General features: G+C 43.7%; 1 protein-coding gene across 1 annotated transcript in view; it reads left to right on the top strand.

Moving 5' to 3' along the window:
• Window positions 1–19,932, top strand: part of FGF2 (fibroblast growth factor 2) — a 39,452-nt gene that overhangs the window by 15,527 nt on the left and 3,993 nt on the right. Inside the window, exon 2 of the mRNA XM_069978578.1 lies at window positions 4,986–5,089. Within this exon, the coding sequence (XP_069834679.1) occupies window positions 4,986–5,089 (104 nt within the window). The remainder of the gene's footprint in view (window positions 1–4,985; window positions 5,090–19,932) is intronic.

The following is a 19,932-nucleotide window of genomic DNA, read 5'->3' on the forward strand; positions in this document are numbered from 1 at the left end:
AGTCCCGGAATGAATTATGCTCGTAATCCAAGACACCACTGTATTGCTATAGAGGTTTCAGAATCAGCAAACAGCTGGGCTCCAAGACCTTCTCCATAGTCTTCTATACCACATAAGAAACAAGGTAAAATGTCTCCAAATTCACCCACAAACAGAGCCATGGTTAAACAAAGTAGGAACACCCCTTTAAGAAGAAAAGAACATGTTCTGATGTAACATTTATTAGATTTACCAGGATTACAGGCTTACTGTAGGTCTGTAAGTAACCGCCTGATATCATGCAGCTCACATATCCCTAAGGCCAGACGTCTATATTTTTGCAGATGGTGTGGATGAATGGGTTAGTGGTTAATGTGCTGGCATTGAATACACAACCTTGTGGGTTTGTCCTCAGCCATAGCCACTTAGCTTCTGTATGATGTTGGGTAAATCTCCTTCCCTCGGTTTAGCCACCTGCACTGGAGAATTAAGAAATGTTTTCCTAACACCCTGTGGGACTTTACTGTACAGAGTGAAGTGTGCGGCCGGCTTCCCCTCCAGCCGCTGTGGGATCCTTCGTGGTCAACACCACCAACATATTATCAAGTAAATCTTCCTCTATTTACTGTGTGTCAGGTGCAAGGACTGAGTTACATAGAATATAGGATTAAGATGTTTTCAGCCATATAACGTGCCCAGCTATTTTACCCTTTGTCAAGAAGAAGATCAGGCAGAGGTCACTTTAGGAAGATCAGATGATATTTCCACTTTACATTCCTCACTTTATTATGCCTGGACCATATCCCAGTCCGATAGCAGCCGGGGTCACATTTCTCCTTGGTCTCTACTGTTATTATCTATGTAGCTTGATATCTAGCTCAGCTTCTTCCATCTATTTACATAGTGGGGGCCACAATTCAAATGATATTTTTAAGGCTACACGAAACGATAATTGGCCCGATCGTACGATTACCGATGTCGGAGTAACGATTTTTTTTTCCATAACGATCAGCATTTAGACGGAACGATATATCGTACGGAAAATTCGTTTTGCGATCGCTTAAAGTGACACTGTCACCCCCTTTGTGCATTCTGACATCTCTACACAGGTGTAAAGGGTAAATTTAGCGGTTTTCATACCTTATTTTATATTATACGTCATGGTGCTTGTTCAAGTAAAAAATCATCTTTTATCAACTGCAGATTGTACTAAGTGGGCGGGGCCTCGCTGCATTAGCTGACCAACGTAAAGGGGGTGGGGCCTAGACGTTTCGGACAGCCTGTTCCAATGGCCGACGAGGGGGCGGGACCAACTGTGTCTTTGTGGGCGGGGCTAAGTGGCACTAATGCAGCGAGGCCCCACCCACTTAACACAATCTGCAGTTGATAAAAGATTACTTTTTACTTGAACAAGCACCATGACGTATGATATAAAATAAGGTAACAAAACCGCTGAATTTACATTTTACACCTGTGTAGAGATGTCAGAATGCACAAAGGGGGTGACAGTGTCACTTTAAGCCTATCTCACTCATTGGTTAATGTGGCGAACGACTGTTTACACGGAACGATTTGTGAATTTTTTGCGAACGACGAACGACAATTTGAGAACATGTTGAAAGATCAAAATGAACAATTTCTCGTTCGTTGTTTGATCGTTCGCTGCGTTTACACAGACGATTATCATTCGAATTCGATCGTTATTGTGCAAATTCGTACAATAATCGTTACGTGTAAACGCACCTTTAGACTTCCTCCTTCTACCGTAAAGCGAATGTAACATCATGTCAGGTGTTGCATATCAATAGAATGGCGCTGGTGCGGAGAAGCTAGTGGCGCGGTCCTTTTTTTGAACCACAGCCCATTTCCCGCACACGGCGCCAATCCATTACCGAGCTTCTGCACTTACAACTGCATCAAGGCTTCACTTCCTGGATAACATGGTGATGTCACTTCCTGGATAACATGGTGATGTCACTTCCTGGATAACATGGTGATGTCACTTCCTAAATTTATATGGTGATGTCACTTCCTGGATAACATGGTGATGTCACGACCCGACTCCCAGAGCTGTGTGGGCTGTGGATGCTGGAGAGAATGATGACAGGGGACACTGAGGGACACAGGGCACTGGAGGGACACTGAGCATCCCTCTGCCATCATCCTCTCCAGCAGCCACAGCCCGCACAGCTCTGGGAGTCGGGTCGTGACATCACCATTTTATCCAGGAAGAGACATCACCATTTTTTTCAGGAAGTGACATCAGCATGTTATCCAAGAAGTGACATCACCACCATGTTATCCAAGAAGTGAAGCCTTGATGCAGTAGTAAGTGCAGGGAAAAAAGCCCTTTATAACCATTTCCCGTAATAAGTGTATATTGGTAATTTGTATAATTTTTTGGGGCCAATACAATACTTTAATAAAAAATATGCGCCGGACTTCTCCGTTAATGGTGGTGACCACTGCACACTGAAAAATTGTCAGGAATGGTTTGAGGAACATCTCAAAGAGAGGGGTCTACGGCTATGTTCATTGGTCCAAAGGGCAACAGGTCAGAGCTATTTTGGCATGAAGGTTGGTGGTTTGAATATTATGGCAGCGTAGAGTATAACTAAACTGTAAAATGGTGTTTATATGTGTACATGTTGGTAAATAGAGATGAGCGAACCGAGCCACCCAAACCCAGATTTGTTCCAAATTTGCAAAAAGTTCAGTTCGCTACTGAACTTAACCTTCTTCACAGTTCGGAGAGGTTTGGGAAGATGGCGCCGCTCATATTAAACCCCCCCCCCCAAAAAATAAACATATTTTTACCTGTCCGCGGTCCCCCGGTGTCTCCTGGTGCCTCTCTGATCCCATCCGGGGCGTCTTCTGTGGCAAAAGCCCACTCAGCCAATTACAGGCTGACTAGGCCACTCTTGCCACTTAGCCAATCACCGGCCACGGTGCTGTCCCGTACTAATCAGCCTGTGATTGGCTGAGCGTGCCTTCACCACAGAAGATGCTGGGATGGAACAAGAGAAGAAAGCCCCCAGAGGGAGCACAGACATGTAAATACTGTATAAGGCGCAACCTTTAGAAACCGCATTAAAACAGCTAAAAACCTGCAGTCATTTTCTTTTTTTCACCGTCCTTACTAATAAATTTTAAACTTTCAGTCCTGTGTTAAATTGGCATGGCCTAGAGTACCCTTGCCGTAGGCCTGCACCACCTCTCCGTCCCTTCTCCCAGCCTTCTTTACTGTTAGGAATGCCCCAGGCAGGATTTCTCCTATTCATCACTTGTCTGAACACTGCACATGGGCCTTAATGATCCAGCACATGTGCAGTGTTCAGACAAGTGATGAATAGGAGAAATCCTGCCTGGGGCATTCCTAATGGTGAGGAGGGTGGGGAGGAGGAATGGAGGGGCAATGCAGGCCTAGGGCACGGACACTCTAGGCCACACCAATTCGACACAGGGCTGAAAGTTTAAAAGTTGTTTTTTAGGACAATAACTGCATCACCTGCTGATAGGACCCCAGGACAGATCTTGGATTAAAAGCAGCTATCCTACGGTAGAAGCAGTTTGGGGGGCAGTTTGTGGGTACAGAGTCGCTTTAAGATCAACTAAGCATTTTACTATTGTGCCCACTAACATGGGGACCCTCAGTATATACTGGAAACTGGCTACTGAAAGGTTAGATAATGTGGCTGTTCTAATTGCGGGTGCAGGTTAATTACTTTTGAGGTCAGATGATTCAATGCGTTTTTTTAAAGTTTTATATAGCTCACTTTTTCCGTAGTGCTACGATGACTGTCTTTAACTTTCATGACCGGAACAACACTTTATAAGGCTCTTCACTGTAACGCTGAACACACAGACTATTAGTGGTTTCCTTTGGCTGCTGGCTGGAGGTGTGGGGGCAGGAGCTGCATCACGCAATTACAAGTCTTGGAACCAAATGAATAACAATACTGCCGCAGCATGTTGTAGCTGGGGGACTTACTCATCTGGGCCTCTTTAACTCCTGGAAAGCTGGTATAACTAATGGAAGTCCCTTGTGCCGCCCATCCTGCGCCAGTTTGGGGGAGGATGAAGAAAAGAAGCATGGTTGTAATAAAATGAACTAAGTAAAAACAGTAACATATCCCAGGAACACAGTATACTATTGTAATGTACTATGTGAATCCTTCTCTACCACGCTGCCTATATTCCAGTAAAGTTGTGAAGTTTTTCCATTTCTGTTTCTTATATGCTACAACACTGTGCAGAAATTGTCATCAGTCACACAGGGGCGTAACTCCCCCTTTCCGACTGACCACTAAGCCTCCAAGTGTAGTCATAACTACAAGCACTGGTCAGGAGTGCTTTCAGTTAAAGGGACATTTGCAGAACCTGGGAGGGAATGAAGACGGGTTTGCTGAGTCCATTATAACCTATGAAGAGGGGAGGGGCTGAGGAGGAAGAGTGAGCAGGGAGAGCAGAGAAGCAGCTGTATAGTTTGGAGACTGTCTGGGCACATAAAACGTTGGATTCACAGGTCAGAAAGGTCAGTCTTGGTCTAGGAAGAGAAGACTGCAGGATGTAGTGTTTTGCAGGGCTGCCTTTTCTCCTCTCTGTGCTCACTCATCCCCCCTCCATAGACCATAATGGACACAGAAATCCTGCTTCTTCTGAAATGAGGGGTAAGGTAGGAAAACAGCTTTTTGAGTACAGAAGGAAACTCTTTTGCTTAATAAAACCTTCTACAGAGTTTCTTAAAATCGCTTGTACTATTGATATTTATTGATTTCTGAAAAATGACAGTCATGAAAAATGACAGTCACCGTAATGGTCTCGACCAATCCAAGCTTTGCCTAGTCCACATGACAAAGTTTTATTTTTTTTAAATGACAGTAATATTTAACCATAGTTATACAATATACAAATAAATATAAACAATATAAATGATTGCAAATATTGAGAAAAAAAAATAGATATTATCGATTCATATACTAAACACAAATTTATTTCTGTTGCAGTAAAACTACAGCTTCAAGCCGAAGAGCGAGGTGTCGTCTCCATCAAGGGAATTAGTGCAAACCGATACCTTGCCATGAAAGAAGATGGTAGATTAATGGCACTGGTAAGTTATATAATTCTATGCTGCTTTATCTATGCACAGAAGGGATATTACTATACGTGATGGGTAGCAACCAACTTTTGGTCAGTAAATGTGTACAATTGCCTATTTGAAAAGAATTTTTTAGTACACAATGGGGGAGATTTATCAAACATGGTGTAAAGTGAGACTGGCTCAGTTGCCCCTAGCAACCAATCAGATTCCACCTTTCATTTTCCAAAGAGTCTGTGAGGGATGAAAGGTGGAATCTGATTGGTTGCTAGGGGCAACTGAGCCAGTTTCACTTTACACCATGTTTGTTAAATCTCCCCCATTGTTACATTATGTATGGCGTAGTCCATTCTCCTATGTAAATATCACTGACAGCTGTTACTTTACTGGTTATCTAGAGATCCAGGTTTCATACATGGCAAATAGTTGACTAGGGGAAAGAGAATATTGGTTTGATGCCTTTTCATGGCCCTCCCTCCTTTGTACATCCTACCCATATCCCTTAATTGTTGATAGATTGACATAAACATTTTTTTAAACAGTTTTTTCTTAAAGGGGTTGTTCACAAAATTTTCTTTCAAATAAACTGGTGCCACAAAGTGCCAAAGATTTGTAATTTACTTCTATAAAAAAAATTCCAGTACTTATCAGCTGCTGTATGTCCTGTTGGAAGTGGTATTAAACAGTAAAAACTGTAAGCCTAAGTAGTATAGTAACATAAGGTAGTGGCATCATTCATCAACTGTCAACATACAAGCACAAAAACAAGATGGAACACTGACCAACTAACCGAGGACTAATCGTCCATAATAATACATATACAGAGGAAAAAGTGGAGGCAAGTACATACATCATCAGTTCTAGACTGATTCCATCCACAGCCCACATTAGACAATAGTGCATTTGCATTTATACCCTGTTTTCCATGACAATAAGACCTAGTAGAGGTTTTGATGAATTGCTAAATATAAGGCCTCCCCCGAAAGTAAGATCTAGCAAAGTTTTTGTTTGGAAGCATGCCCGCCAGACAGAACACCAGGACATGCAGCTGGGATTCTTTTTAGCCCACCGCCGATGGCAGCTGCATGCAGGACATGAAGACCATCACCTGCCGGCATCCTGATTCTCCCTTCTGCGGCCGTCACTTGTAAATGTGCAGGCAAGGCATCATGAGGCCCATCGCCTGCCACCATGCCTGTTGTCCCCTAGCACCAGATGTAGAGCTGCACACAGTCTGCCGTTATCCCGTTGCATGCCACCATACTGTACACTGTCCCTGCTGTGCTGTACAAGTGTGCTGTGGGGAGCTCCCCCTGGTGGCAGGAAGTCGCTATACTGTACGCTGTTTCTGCTGTGCATGTGACATGTGAATTCTTCTTCATGGAAAAATAATACATCCCCTGTAAATAAGACCTAAGGCATCTTTGGGAACAAAAATGTATTTAAGAGACTGTCTTATTGTTGGGGAAACAGGGTAGTAACTGCACCGGTGCATGCAGATAAAGATTAAAAATCATGTCCCATGTGGTACAGTCACTGTAGATGGCACCGTCAAAGGAGAGTGGCACCAGAGATCCCACACTTTGTTAAATTACAATATATATTTTATTGTGGTAATATAGGTGTGCCTGATCCCAAGGTCTGTATACTGGAGACATACAGTATGTCCAAGAGTTGTGAATACAGAGCAGAAGTGGTCATACAGGCCTTGATTCAATGATGCCAACATAGCAAATAAAGTGATCAAATACAAGACATGGCAAATTTTCCCATAGCTAAATCAAGAGACTGACGTTTCATGCCCGCTGCACAATGGCCGCCTTGTTTCATGGTGAAAAAAGTCTGCAGGTTTATAACACTCCGAACTCTTAATCGTTGGAATGAAAAACAGTTCTGCAAGGTTCTCTATGCATGTGGTACCTCACTTTATTTCAGGATTGTTGTGACCGTCACGTTTTAATTTCCTAAAAGAGTAAAGTTCATTTACTCCAAAGCGAATGGACTAAAAGTACAGTTATACCTCGGTGTCCGAACGAACATTCACTTGTCACATGCACAGCAGGGACAGAGCGCATGGTATGGCGGTTTCCGGCCACCAGGGGGAGCTCACCACAGCACACCCATACAGCACAGCAGGGACAGCGTACAGGATGACGGCATACTATGTGCAGTTCTACATCTGACGGTGAGGGACAACAGGGAAGGCGGCAGGCAGCGGATTTCTTGATGCCTTGCCTGCACATTTACAAGTGACAGCCGCAGAAGGGAACATCAGGGTTGGCAGCAGTTGACGGTCTTCATGTCCTGCATGCAGCTGCTCTGCAATGGACGGTGAAGGTAAGGAACAACAGCAGTGGCGGGCTAAAAAGAATCACAGCTGCATGCCCGGGTGTTCTGTTCGGCCGCCATGCTTCCAAACAAATAGTCTGCTAGGTCTTACTTTCGGGGGAGGCCTTATATTTAGCAATTCAGCAAAACCTCTACTTGGTCTTACTTTCAGGGGAAACAGAGTACTGCACAGTAGTAGTAGTACAGTCAGTGCACCACCATCTCCCATCCTTTACAGTGCTGGGGTTGGACATTTCTTGTTTTAAATGTGTATACAGTATATAGTGTTGCCCTGTACTGTACTGTAGGGATTATACTGGGAACTTTTCAATGTAATGAATGGGTACTGTAGGTGATTATTTGTGAGTTCCGGAACCAATTAAACACATTTACATTATTTCCTATGGGAAAACACTGCTCGGTTCCCAAACTGCCATACAGAACCAATTAATTTTGAGAACAGAGGTATCACTGTATTTTTTTCCATACACAGTCAAATCTGCAGTATTTTGCCAAAATAGCTTCAGCAGTGGCTTTAAATTGTGTTTTTTTTTACTGGTCCTACATGGGAGTGTGGTGCAATGTCCTGGTATTGTTAGGGTGGCAGAAGTCCTGGAGGCTGACAACATATACCTGTCACTGTTATTTCACCTGTGGCTGGTGCATTAAAAACCTCAATGGCATGCTGAGAAATAAAGTCAGAGGGTTATTCTACAGTAAAGCCCTATGTATGTATGTATGTATGTATGTATGTATTTCTGACCTTTCTGGGAGAGCAAGCATATTTAGTTACAGGGGTTGTTTATCATCTTTTTTTTTTTTTTTTCAAATCAACTTATGCCAGAAAGTGTCAGAGATTTGTAATTTACTTTTATAAAAAAAAATCTGTAGTCTTCCAGTACTTATCAGTTGCTGTATGTCCTGCGGGAAGTGGTGTATTCTCTCCACTCTGAAGAGCAAGAGAGAGGTTTTCTATGCAGATTTGCTACTGCTCTGGACAGTTCATGACATGGACAGAGGTGGCAGCAGAGAGCATTGTGTCAGACAGGAATGAATACACCACTTCCTGCAGGACATACAGCAGCTGATAAGTACAGGCAGACTGCATATTTTTTTAAAAGAAGTCAATTACAAATCTCTGGCACCAGTTGATTTAAAGGAAAAACAAAATGTCTATAGATTACTTGGCTGCAATTAAACTGAAAGAATTTCACTATCCCTGACCTGTAGTTTCACATTGCAACAAACAGACGTTATCTAAATGATGAGGATCTGAAAGCTAAAATATGCTAAAAAGTCTAATAATGGGTGATAAAAAAGGTCAGTTTTAGAACCTGGGGAAAATAACTATGGAGGACATTTATCAAACTAATTGCGCCTGTTTTTAGTCTAATATATCAAGTTTGCGCTCAAAATAAATCTAATATTAACGTATGAAGCTTTTTTAGACAAGACTATCCACATTAGATGCGACTTTTTGAATTAGATTTTTTGTTGTTAATTAGATGGAAAGTGCGCCAGAATTCTTTTTTAGCTAAATTTATTAACTGTTCAATTTTTTAAAAAGTCGCAAATATTGGCGCATCGCTACGTCTGCTCCGAACCAGGTGAATTTATTAGACTTATTAAAAGACCATTATTTTTAAGACACATTTACAATGCTATTAGACAATTTACATACATTTGACTAAACACATTAGATTGGAAATGATGCCAAAACATCTTTGACAAAATCGCGTTTTTAGATTTGTTAGTAAATATCCCCCTATGAGTTTTGTGACAACCAAATTGTTTTGTACAAACATGGAAATGTCTAAGTGAGCAGTTTCAGATCATTGACTACAAGTATTCAGAGGAAGCTATTCAGTAACTAACCTCTCTTCAAAATTGTTATGCTAAGCTATTGAGGCCTTGGTATTGTAGTATAGAGGTAAGGAGGAATAGAAATTAACCTCTTCCCGCCACTGCACAGTAAGTTTAAGACGCTGCGGCCTATGCCTGATGCTGCAGCGTTGTTAATTTATGACCGAGGATAACACAGGCGCAGAAGCTGCGCCTGTGTCATCCCCAGTGGATCCCGGCTGTTAGTGATAGCCGGGGACCCACCACAACTCTTAGCACCAGAGCCACGCTCCGGTGCTGAGAGTTAACCCCATAGATACTACGGTCAGCACGACCGCAGCATCTATAGAGCTTCAGACAGAGAATTCTCCCTCTACAGAGAGAAAATTCTCTGTCCGGTGTCCATCGGGGCACTGCGAAGTGATCGCAGAGCCCCGATGGTAGCCAAGGAAACTGGAAGCCTTAGGCCATGCTATACTGGAAAAAAGTGTGCATTTTCCTGAGGCCTCAAAGGTCTGACAGCTGCAGGAACGTTATTTTCCTTGCGGCCCATTCCGGCTGTGCATGGAAATCAACTAACATTGATTTTCATGCACCGCACGGATGCACGGACTGCCGAAAAAGGCAGTGTTCATTGGCAATTAATAACGGCCGCCGTTATTAACTGACACTTTATTGAAAACAGCGGCCATTATTTAAAAAAAAAATATAGTAGAGTGTGTGAACAGAGCCTAAAAGTTATTACATCACCTAAAGGATCATCCAAGGTGGCAGTACAAGGGCCCTATTACATGGAGTGATTATAGGCCGATATCGCCCTGTGTAGTAGGGTCAGAGATCGCCCCATGAGCGTGCAAACGCTTGTTCTTCATGCGATCACTTCATTTTACCTAGCTTAAAAAGAATGCTAAAATAATGGAAGCAGAGGGCTGCACGAGTTCCACACACAGTAAGCTGCAATGAAGTGTTTATCTTGTCACCTTTTTATCACAGCCGGCATTAACTTTTGTTAGCAATTTGTGGTAGAAGAGCTCTTTTATGGGCCATCTGCTGCCTCCCATGCACATCAGTAAGCCTTGGGAGCTTATGACCCTGTCCCTGGCTGACCTTCTTGGGACTACGTCTGGTAGGTAGCAAAGCACAGCAATCACTGAGCTTAGGGAGAGCAGCAAAAAAAATAAAAAAAAATCAATGGGAGTACTCAATCAATTACCCCATAAATTTTTTTAAAAATGTACATAAAAATATGCAAAATAAGCTGCGAGTCTAAAAACACGGGAATAGCCAGATATCTCTCCAGGTAAGGAAAACCTGTTGCCAAGGGGTGCTTCCCAGTAGGGACATCATCAAACCACCCTGATACCAGTCCCACTTGGTTGTGAGTATTGGGACACAAATAGGAAAATACCAGGGTGGCCCCCTTTGCGTCAATGTCAAGGAAAACCTAAAGCCAGGCATACGTCCATGAACAGCTGTTTCTGGCATTGCCCCTCGTCAGTGTGTAGTAGGTTTCTGGCTAACGGGGCAGTGAATAGTAGACCAGCAAAACATGTTTGGTAGTTACTAACCACTGTATTTTAGGAACAATCCAGAAGACTTCCAAGTGATTTATTTTACCTGTCAGTTATTCTTGCGCTATGGCTGCTCTATCCTTGCACAATGGGCATGCTTTTATTGGATTCATTTACACGGGAGTCCTAGTCTCTGTACAAACATGATTATTGTACTGGCAGACTGACTATATCAGTGAAGAAAAGATATGCAAAATGGCTCTCACACCTCTTGAGCAAAGAGGAGTCCCTTCAAGTTAAGTCTCACTCAGTCTAGGATTGGAGAAGCCAAACAATCTTTCCAAAAGGAAACATTTCCCATCTGCATACAGCTGTTTCGGGGTTGTTGCCCTTCTTCAGTGCAGAGCAGGGTGTTGGCTGGCTAGTGAGCGGTCTATTGACGTGGATCAAAGGGGTATTAACTTTCATTAAGGAGAGCTCGTCATAAAGGCATGTGGAGACTTAAGGATTTATGGCGCAGCATTGGTCTGTAAGTCTCCATATGTCTTTATAATGAACTCTCCTTAATGAAAGTTAGTACCCCTTTGACTATGTGTGTTGTATTTGTACATATGTATCTGCCCAGCTTACATTTTAAGGCTGGGTTCACACTACGTATATTTCAGTCAGTATTGTGGTCCTCATATTGCAACCAAAACCAGGAGTGGATTAAAAACACAGAAAGGCTCTGTTCACACAATGTTGAAATTGAGTGGATGGCCGCCATATAATGGTAAATAACTGCCATTATTTCAATACAACAGCCGCTGTTTTAAAATAACAGCAAATATTTGCCATTAAATGGCGGCCATCCACTCAATTTCACCATTGTGTGGACAGATCCTTTCTGTGTTTTTAATCCACTCCTGGTTTTGGTTGAAATATGAGGACCTCAATACTGACTAAAATATACGTAGTGTGAACCCAGCCTAAAAGACTGAAATATAGTGTACGTTTTTAGGCTATGTTCACACATAGTATTTTTGTTCAGCATTTTGCAACCAAAACCAGGAGTGGATTGAAAACACAGGAAGGCTATGTTCACACACTGTTGAAATTGAGTGGATGGCCGTCATTTAATGGCAAATAATTGCCTTTATTTTAAAACAACCACAGTTATTTGTAATGAAATGACGGCCATCCACTCAATTTCAACAGTGTGTGAACATAGCCTTCCTGTGTTTTCAATCCACTCCTGGTTTTTGTTGCAAACCACTGACCAAAAATACTAAGCAAAAATACTGTATGGGAACATAGCCTTAGGCTGGATTCTAGTGACAACCTCATCTGTGTATATCCAATTACAGTAGGCTGTACACACTTTACTAATTCACTATAATTCTAGTAACAAAGACTAACTGCACATACCCTGTTCCCAGAAAATAAGACATAGTAGAGGTTTTACCGTACGCCGTCCCTGCTGTGCTGTACGAGTGCGTTGTGGTGAGCCCCTCCTGGTGGCCAGGAGCCACCATACCATACACTGTCCCTGCTGTGCTGTACGAGTGCGCTCTGGTGACTGGGAGCCACCATACCATACACTGTCCCTGCTGTGCTGTACAAGTGCGTTGTGGCGAGCCCCTCCTGGTGGTCAGGGGCCACCATAACATACACTGTCCCTGCTGTGCTGTACAAGTGCGCTATGGTGAGCCCCTCCTGGTGACTGGAAGCCACCATACCATACACTGTCCCTGCTGTGCATGTGATATGTGAATTCTTCTTCATGGAAAAATAAGACATTTCATGGAAATAAGACCTAGTGCATCTTTGGGAGCAAACTGTCTTGTATTCGGGGAAACATGAAAGGATCACCGCACATCACTAAATGACAATGAAATACACTTATAGCTTTAATATTACTGCTGATTAACAATAAGCACGGCCATTACAAATTAATTCTGTATAAGTCACATGGTGGCGGTGGATAGTCGGCTACGCAGGCCTTGGCATTCTCCATTATGCTATTGGCAGGTTTATGGATTTTTGTCCCCTCAGAGGTGACAAACTTTTATTAACAAAGAATACATTTATTGAGAAGGAAAATGTATTGTCATGGTAAAATCAGGTTGTGTCATGGAAATACTTCTGAATTCTGGCCGTGTACAAGCAGAGATGGATCAACCTCATGAATTGGCTGCAAGACTCAAGGGAGCTTACTTGAAGGCTTTCCCAGCATTTCCTGTAACAGCTAATACACCGATGCTCTGACCTGCTGTGTCCGCCTTTGTTTTCCATCAATAAAACTGGAGCAAAATCACAATTATTATTTCCCCAACCTGTAATTAAGCTGAACCCCATCTACCATTTAACGGGCAAAACATGAAAGGATCAGCAAGAAATCATCTTTTTCTCTATAACTTTTGTTTCAGGAATGAGCAGAAAAAGTATAGGCAAATTTATTTGTTCATTTATTTATGTGCACTGTTCCTTTAACTCTTTAAAGGAACAGTGCACATAAATAAATAAATAAATAAATCTGTCAGCAGGTTTATGGTGTCTTATCTCAGGGTAGCATAAGTAACAGAGAAGCTAAACAGAATGATGTATCACTTACATTGTTCTGTGCAGATGATCCAGAGATCTCCTCCTGAATAACATGGACAATAAGTAGTCCTCCCCATTATGTGCATGTGCTCAGTAGTCCTGGATATTCATTAGAAGCAGAAAACTCCGCCCACCAGCTGCTGATTTGGCAGTTATCTATCCGTCGTGCTGTGTATAAGAAGTCACCTGTTAGTTAGCAGCTGGGGGGGGGGGGAGGGGTGTGGCAAGAATTCTATTCTCCTGCATATTAGAACGGCTGAACAGAATGATGTAAGTAATACACCGACCTGTTTAGCATTTCTGTCACTAGTTTATGCTGATTTCATTTAAGGTGGAATGAACCTAGTGACAGATTCCCTTTAATGATCTTTTCAAACCAAGGGAATATTCTAAAGAAATGTTATCTACTATATTATCATAGAGATACAGAAACACCAGCCATGATTAGCTTTGCAGGACATGCTCCATTATATGATGAGCTGCTGTTAATTCTTTCCAGCTCTGCTGTGTTAGGGTATGTGCACACTATGGAATCCCGATGGAACACCCATCGCGGTCCCGTAGGCTTCATTCTATGGGTTGGCAGATTCTGCCATCTGCCCGAAGAATGAGCAGGTTCATTTTTCGGGAGGACGGCGGGCTCTGGCAATACATAGAATAAAGCCTATGGGAGCAGAGGAGATGCGCGCGGCCGCAAGCTGCGGAATACACAACAGGTGTTCCGTCAGAATTACGTACTGTGCACATACCCGTACAGGCTGATCCCATGGAGTCTGTGTGTGCCAGACCAACCCATCTTCTGTTGTGTTGTGTGCCAGACACACCTGACTACACACCTGTTCTTTACAAATGGGGAAGAGAAGTAAATTTGAGATTTGATATTATTTCACTTAAATTTAGTAAAGATTAGGATTATACACTTAGGTGTATCCACAAAAACAAGGGCTGCCCTCTGGGAAACAATCCTTAGTCATGGTACTTGACTTGCTGATGCATAACACAGTAGCAGTGACATCTTCAGACTATGACACTGGTTTTAGAGGATGAATCACCACTATGTAACTGGAAGGAGTGGGAGGAAAGTGGGCAGAAATGGACCGGTTGTAAAGTCATGGCATGGATGGAGTGACAGGTCTGTTCTTCTACCGTTATGTTGTGAAGCTAAATAAAAACACCGCTCAAAAATAAAATGAAAGGAACACTAAAATAGCCCATCCTAGATCTCACTGAATGAAATATTCTAGATGCAAATGTGTATTCATTAGAGTGGAAAGTGGTGAGAGTGCTAAAACATAAAAATGATCAATAAAAATCTGGATGAACATCCCATGGAGGTCTGGATGAACATCCCATGGAGGTCCGGATGAACATCCCATGGAGGTCTGGATGAACATCCCACGGAGGTCTGAATGAACATCTCATGGAGGTCTGGATGAACATCCCATAGAGGTGTGGATGAATATCCTATGGAGGTGTGGATGAATATCCTATGGAGGTCAGAATGAACATCCCATGGAGGTCTGGATGAACATCCCATGGAGGTCTAGATGAACATCCTATGGAGGTCTGGATGAACATCCTATGGAGGTCTGAATGAATATCCCATGGAGGTGTGGATGAACATCCTATGGAGGTCTGGATGAATATCCCATGAAGGTCGGGATGAACATCCCACCACCTCATGTTTAGAGATGATCAAACAGCGGAAACCTGGCGGTACCCGGGTTGTCTCCTCCTTCCCCACTTTCTGAAACCAGTTGATTTGAAAGAAAAGATTTTTGCTGTAGTACCCCTTTATTTTTTCTTTGAGCAGTGTAAAGTTCATCCGATCTAACAGTTTACGAACATCCCAGTGTATTAACTTATTAAACCCAGAAGAGATTATTACTGTAATTTGCTTTTATATATGCTTTTCAGTTTTACGTGCTTAGTATAGAGTCCAAGGAAATTTCAGGGTTGCTTGACTGTTACGAGTAGTGATACGTCAATGATTTTCCTGCTCCTGACCGTGCAGTGATGAGTTCAGTCCACAGATTACACGTTTTCCATGTACTAGCGTTAACATATCCAGTTTGCCAAAGAAATCCCAGGCCCACAATAACTGTGCATTACTGATGTGGAACTTAGCGGATGCTCAAAACTGCTCTTACAGCTACGTAACGCCAATGTTTTTTTACACAGACACCATATTGTTTGTATGCCAATGCTTCTTCCATTCAACATTAAATATAGAAAGATTTTTGTCACCTATGAATTGGTGCCCATTAACTCAGTATTATTCAGTTACATTTCATTATTACAACAGACTGCTGTCCCAGGACTGTAAATTTAGCATATTAAGGCTATGTTCACACACAGTATTTTTGCTCAGTGTTTCACAACCAAAACCAGGAGTGGATTGAAAACACAGAACGGCTATGTTCACATACTGTTGAAATTGAGTGGATTGCTGTCAGTTAATGGCAAATAACGTCCATTATATCAAACCAACAGCCGTTTTAAAATAACTAATTATTTGCCATTAAGTGACGGCCATCCACTAAATTTCAACAGTGTGTGTACATAGCCTTTCTGTTTTTTCAATCCAATTCTGGTTTTGGTTGCAAAATACTGAGCAAAAATACTGTGTGTGAACATGGCCTAAGGCTGCTTTTGCCCATTCCATAGATCAGTCCACAACTGTGGAAAGACTACAGATCATCACAGGACACTCGTACAGCACAGCAAGGACGACGTACGGTATGGCAACAGGAGAACAGCAGACTGTTTCCATCTCTACATCTGGCGGGAAGGGATAACAGTGATGGCGGCAGGTCTCTTGATGCCTTGACTGCACATTTAAAAGTGATGCCCGCGGAAGGGAAGATGAGGGTTGGTGGCAGGTGACGGTCTTCATGTCTTGCATGCAGCTGCTCTGCAATGGACCGTGAAGGTAGGGAACAAGGACAGTGGGGTAAAAAGAATCACAGCTGCATGCCCTGGTGTTATGTTCGCTGGCATGCTGCCAAACAAAAACTTTGCTAGGTCTTACTTTCGGAGGAGGCCTTATATTTAGCAGTTCAGCAAAACCTCTACTAGGTCTTATTTTCAAGGGATGTATTATTTTTGGGGAAACGGTAATAAAGATGGGTTGCCGTCTGGGTTACATTTGCCCATCCTTAGTGTAGATCAGTGCTGCTCACACTGGGTCACATAATTGTAGGTGATTATAACCAGCACAGACTGTTCCCTGGCTGCATTGTTTTACAGAGTTTGGTGGTGGTGGTGATGGGTGTGAGAGTGTGTGTGGTGGGAGGGTAGACTTAGAAATTTTTTAATTCTACCATAGACGGTGAGGCCCAGGCAACCTACACCAGTGCTTCTCAATTCCAGTCCTCAGGCCTCACCAACAGGTCATGTTTTGAGGATATCCCATACAAAGGACACCTGTGATAATACCTGAGTATAATTATATCACCTGTTAAATACTAAAGAAATCCTCAAAACATGACCTGTTGGTGAGGCCTGAGGACTGGAATTGAGAAGCACTGGTCTATACAACCTATGGCTGTATCCATGTTTTTGAGGTGATCCTTGGGCTGTCTCCACCTTCTCCACAGAACGGGAAGACATTAGGATTCAGCCTATCGTTTTCCTTTGTATGAAGCTAAACGAAGCCGATTCACTTAGATGTACCAATAGCCTTGTGTTGTCCTTGTAGTTTGTAAATGGTCCTTGATTTTGTGCTAATTCAAATATATGATCATTAGAGATGAGTGAACCTTGAGCATGCTCGAGTCGATCCGAACCCGAACTGTCGGCATTTGATTAGCGGTGGCTGCTGAACTTGGAAAAAGCCCTAAGGCTATGTGGAAAACATGGATATAGTCATTGGCTGTATCCATGTTTTCCAGACAACCTTAGAGCTTTATCCAAGTTTAGCAGCCACCGCTAATCAAATGCCGATCGTTCGGGTTCGGATCGACTCGAACCCGAACCTGGTTCACTCATCTCTAATGATCATCTAAGAAATACATGGACAACTGGAGTTAACTGCTGCTTTCTAGGAGCTATAACTATCCCTAATCCAGATCTGCCCTCAACAGGTGCTGAGACAGGTGTTGTCTTTGTTTAATGGTTCACACATTAGGATTTTTGACTGCAATTAGGCTGAAAACACACACAGCAGTTTTTATTTTGGAAAACCCAGAAGAGGATCCAACAGAAAAGGGAAGAACAAGTCCTCCCTTTATATTTTCTATCCCATTTGAACCCACTAAAGATTTTGGCACAAAAAACTGCAGTGCCAGTTTTCCAAAATACTGCTGTGTTTCCAGCCTTAGGCTATGTTCACACTACGTAAGTCTCCGGACGTAGCGCGTTCCGTGAATAAGTGGCCGGAGACTTACGTAGTTTGCGTATAATGGAAAGTATACGAAGTACGGCTGCACAGTTCACACTACGTACGAACTTACGCCCGGATGGTACGCGGCGGCGTAAAAAATGAACCAGACCATTGTTTGCGGACAAAAATGCCATCACTTACGCCCATAGCGTTACATGCGGTCCCGTACGTAGTGGTGATTTCTTCATTTTTGCAGCTTTTTGTGCCGATCCAAAAGGTTCTGTGGGGTGTCCGGGGCTAGCCGAAGATTTTTAAGTAAAAGACCGCTGTCAGATCGCTACGTAGGGCGCTCGGGAAGCGTAAGTAGACTTCGGGTGTAAGTTCGCGGTCCGTACGTAGCCGGCCGCAAGTAGCGTAAATCTCCGGCCGGAGTTTACCACGTATATGTCCGGCCATGAAAAAATGCGGCCGGACATATACGCAGTGTGAACATAGCCTTAGGCTGCGTTCACACGTAACGAATCCGCTGTGGATCCCTGCCCTGTACCCCCTATGGGTAGACAAAATTGTCAGCAGCCCGCTGCGTTAACCCGCCGCCGGAGCAAATACATCAACTGCTCCACACTCTGGCTTGCTTCGGGGCTCCTCGTGTCTTCACGTCCCGCTCAGCCAATCTGTGCACTGCGGCAGGGCAGCGCACTGATTGGCCGAGCAGGACGTGCCGGGAACTGCTGAAGCAAGCTGGAGCAGAGAGAAGGTGATGTATAGGCTCCGGCGACGGGGGGGTTAACGGAGCGGGCTGCTAAGAAACTTGCAGCGGGATGTACATCCTGCTGCACGTTTGTCTGCCCATAGTTTACTGGGCAGGGATCCGCAGCGGATCTCGCCGCGAGAAATCCGCTGTGGATCTGTTACATGTGAATTTTCCCCTAAAGAGATTATCCAGCGCTACAAAAACATGGTCACTTTCTTCCAGAGACAGCACCACTCTTATCTCCAGTTCAGGTGTGGTTTGGAATTAACTGCCATTCATGTCAATGGAACTAAGGGTGGTATTACACGGAACGATAATCGGCCGAATTGGCCTGATTCGGCCGATTATCGCTCCGTGTAATAAATGCAACGATCAGCCGATGACAACGATCATCGGCTGATCGTTGATATAGGTTAGAACCTATTTTCGTCGGGCGCCGACCGCGCACCGCTGCGTGTAATAGCGGTGCGTGGCCGGCGACTAACGATATACATTACCCATCCACGTTCCAGGGCTGCTCCTGCCATCCGCTTCTCCCTGCGTCCCGCGAGCGCTCTAGCGTCACAGAGGCCTGTCAGCTGATAGGCCGCTCAGCCAATCACAGGCCGCGGCGGTCCCGGCCTGTGATTGGCTGAGCGGCCTACCAGCTGACAGGCTGCTGTGACGCTAGAGAGCGCGCGGGACCCCCGGGAGAAGCTGACGCAGGAGCAGCCCTGGAACGTGGATGGGTAATGTATGCCAGTTTAGCAAGGGCTTCAAGGACATCGGTAACGATGTCCTTGCAGCTCTTGTCAAACGATTATCGGGCCGTGTAATAGGTCCAGTAAACGAGCAACGATCTAGCAGATCGCTGCTCGTTTACAGGTATTATCGGGCCCTGCTCGGCCCGTGTAATACCACCCTAAGTTGCGAAACCTACACACAAACTTGAGACAAGAGTGGTGCTGTCTCTGGAAAAAAATTGTCACTGGATCTCCATATCGGCCCCCGGCTTCTGTGTTATGGATAGAGCTGTGGGTATGTCATGGACCCGCAGCTCTATTCATTCCTACAAAGGTGCCGGAAAGAGTAAAGGCCCTATTCCACCAACAGATCTCACGACAGATTTTCTGCCAAAGATTTGAAGCCAAACCCAGGAACAGACTCTAATCAGAGAACAGGTCATAAAGGAAAGACTGGATTTCTCCTCTTTTCAAATCCACTCCTGGGTTTAGCTTCAAATCTTTGGCAGATAATCTGTCATCAGATCTGTTGGTGGAATAGAGCCTTAAGTTGGAGGAGCGCTGTGCTCGTCTCTCTCTGGCAGCTCCATATAAATTAATTGAACTGCGGCCAAACTGGTGGCGTACCCGCGGCTTTATTTTACTTGGGATACTGAGATAATAACTGCAGACGGTGTGAACACACCCTAAACTCCTTACCACCTAATTTTGCCACATGAAGAAGCAAATAAGAATGGTTACATTTAGCTTCAAGGACAATTGCTTAACTGTATTGGCAACTTTCTAGTACA

This window comes from Dendropsophus ebraccatus, chromosome 7 (assembly GCF_027789765.1).
Source record: "Dendropsophus ebraccatus isolate aDenEbr1 chromosome 7, aDenEbr1.pat, whole genome shotgun sequence".
Lineage (NCBI taxonomy): Eukaryota > Metazoa > Chordata > Amphibia > Anura > Hylidae > Dendropsophus > Dendropsophus ebraccatus.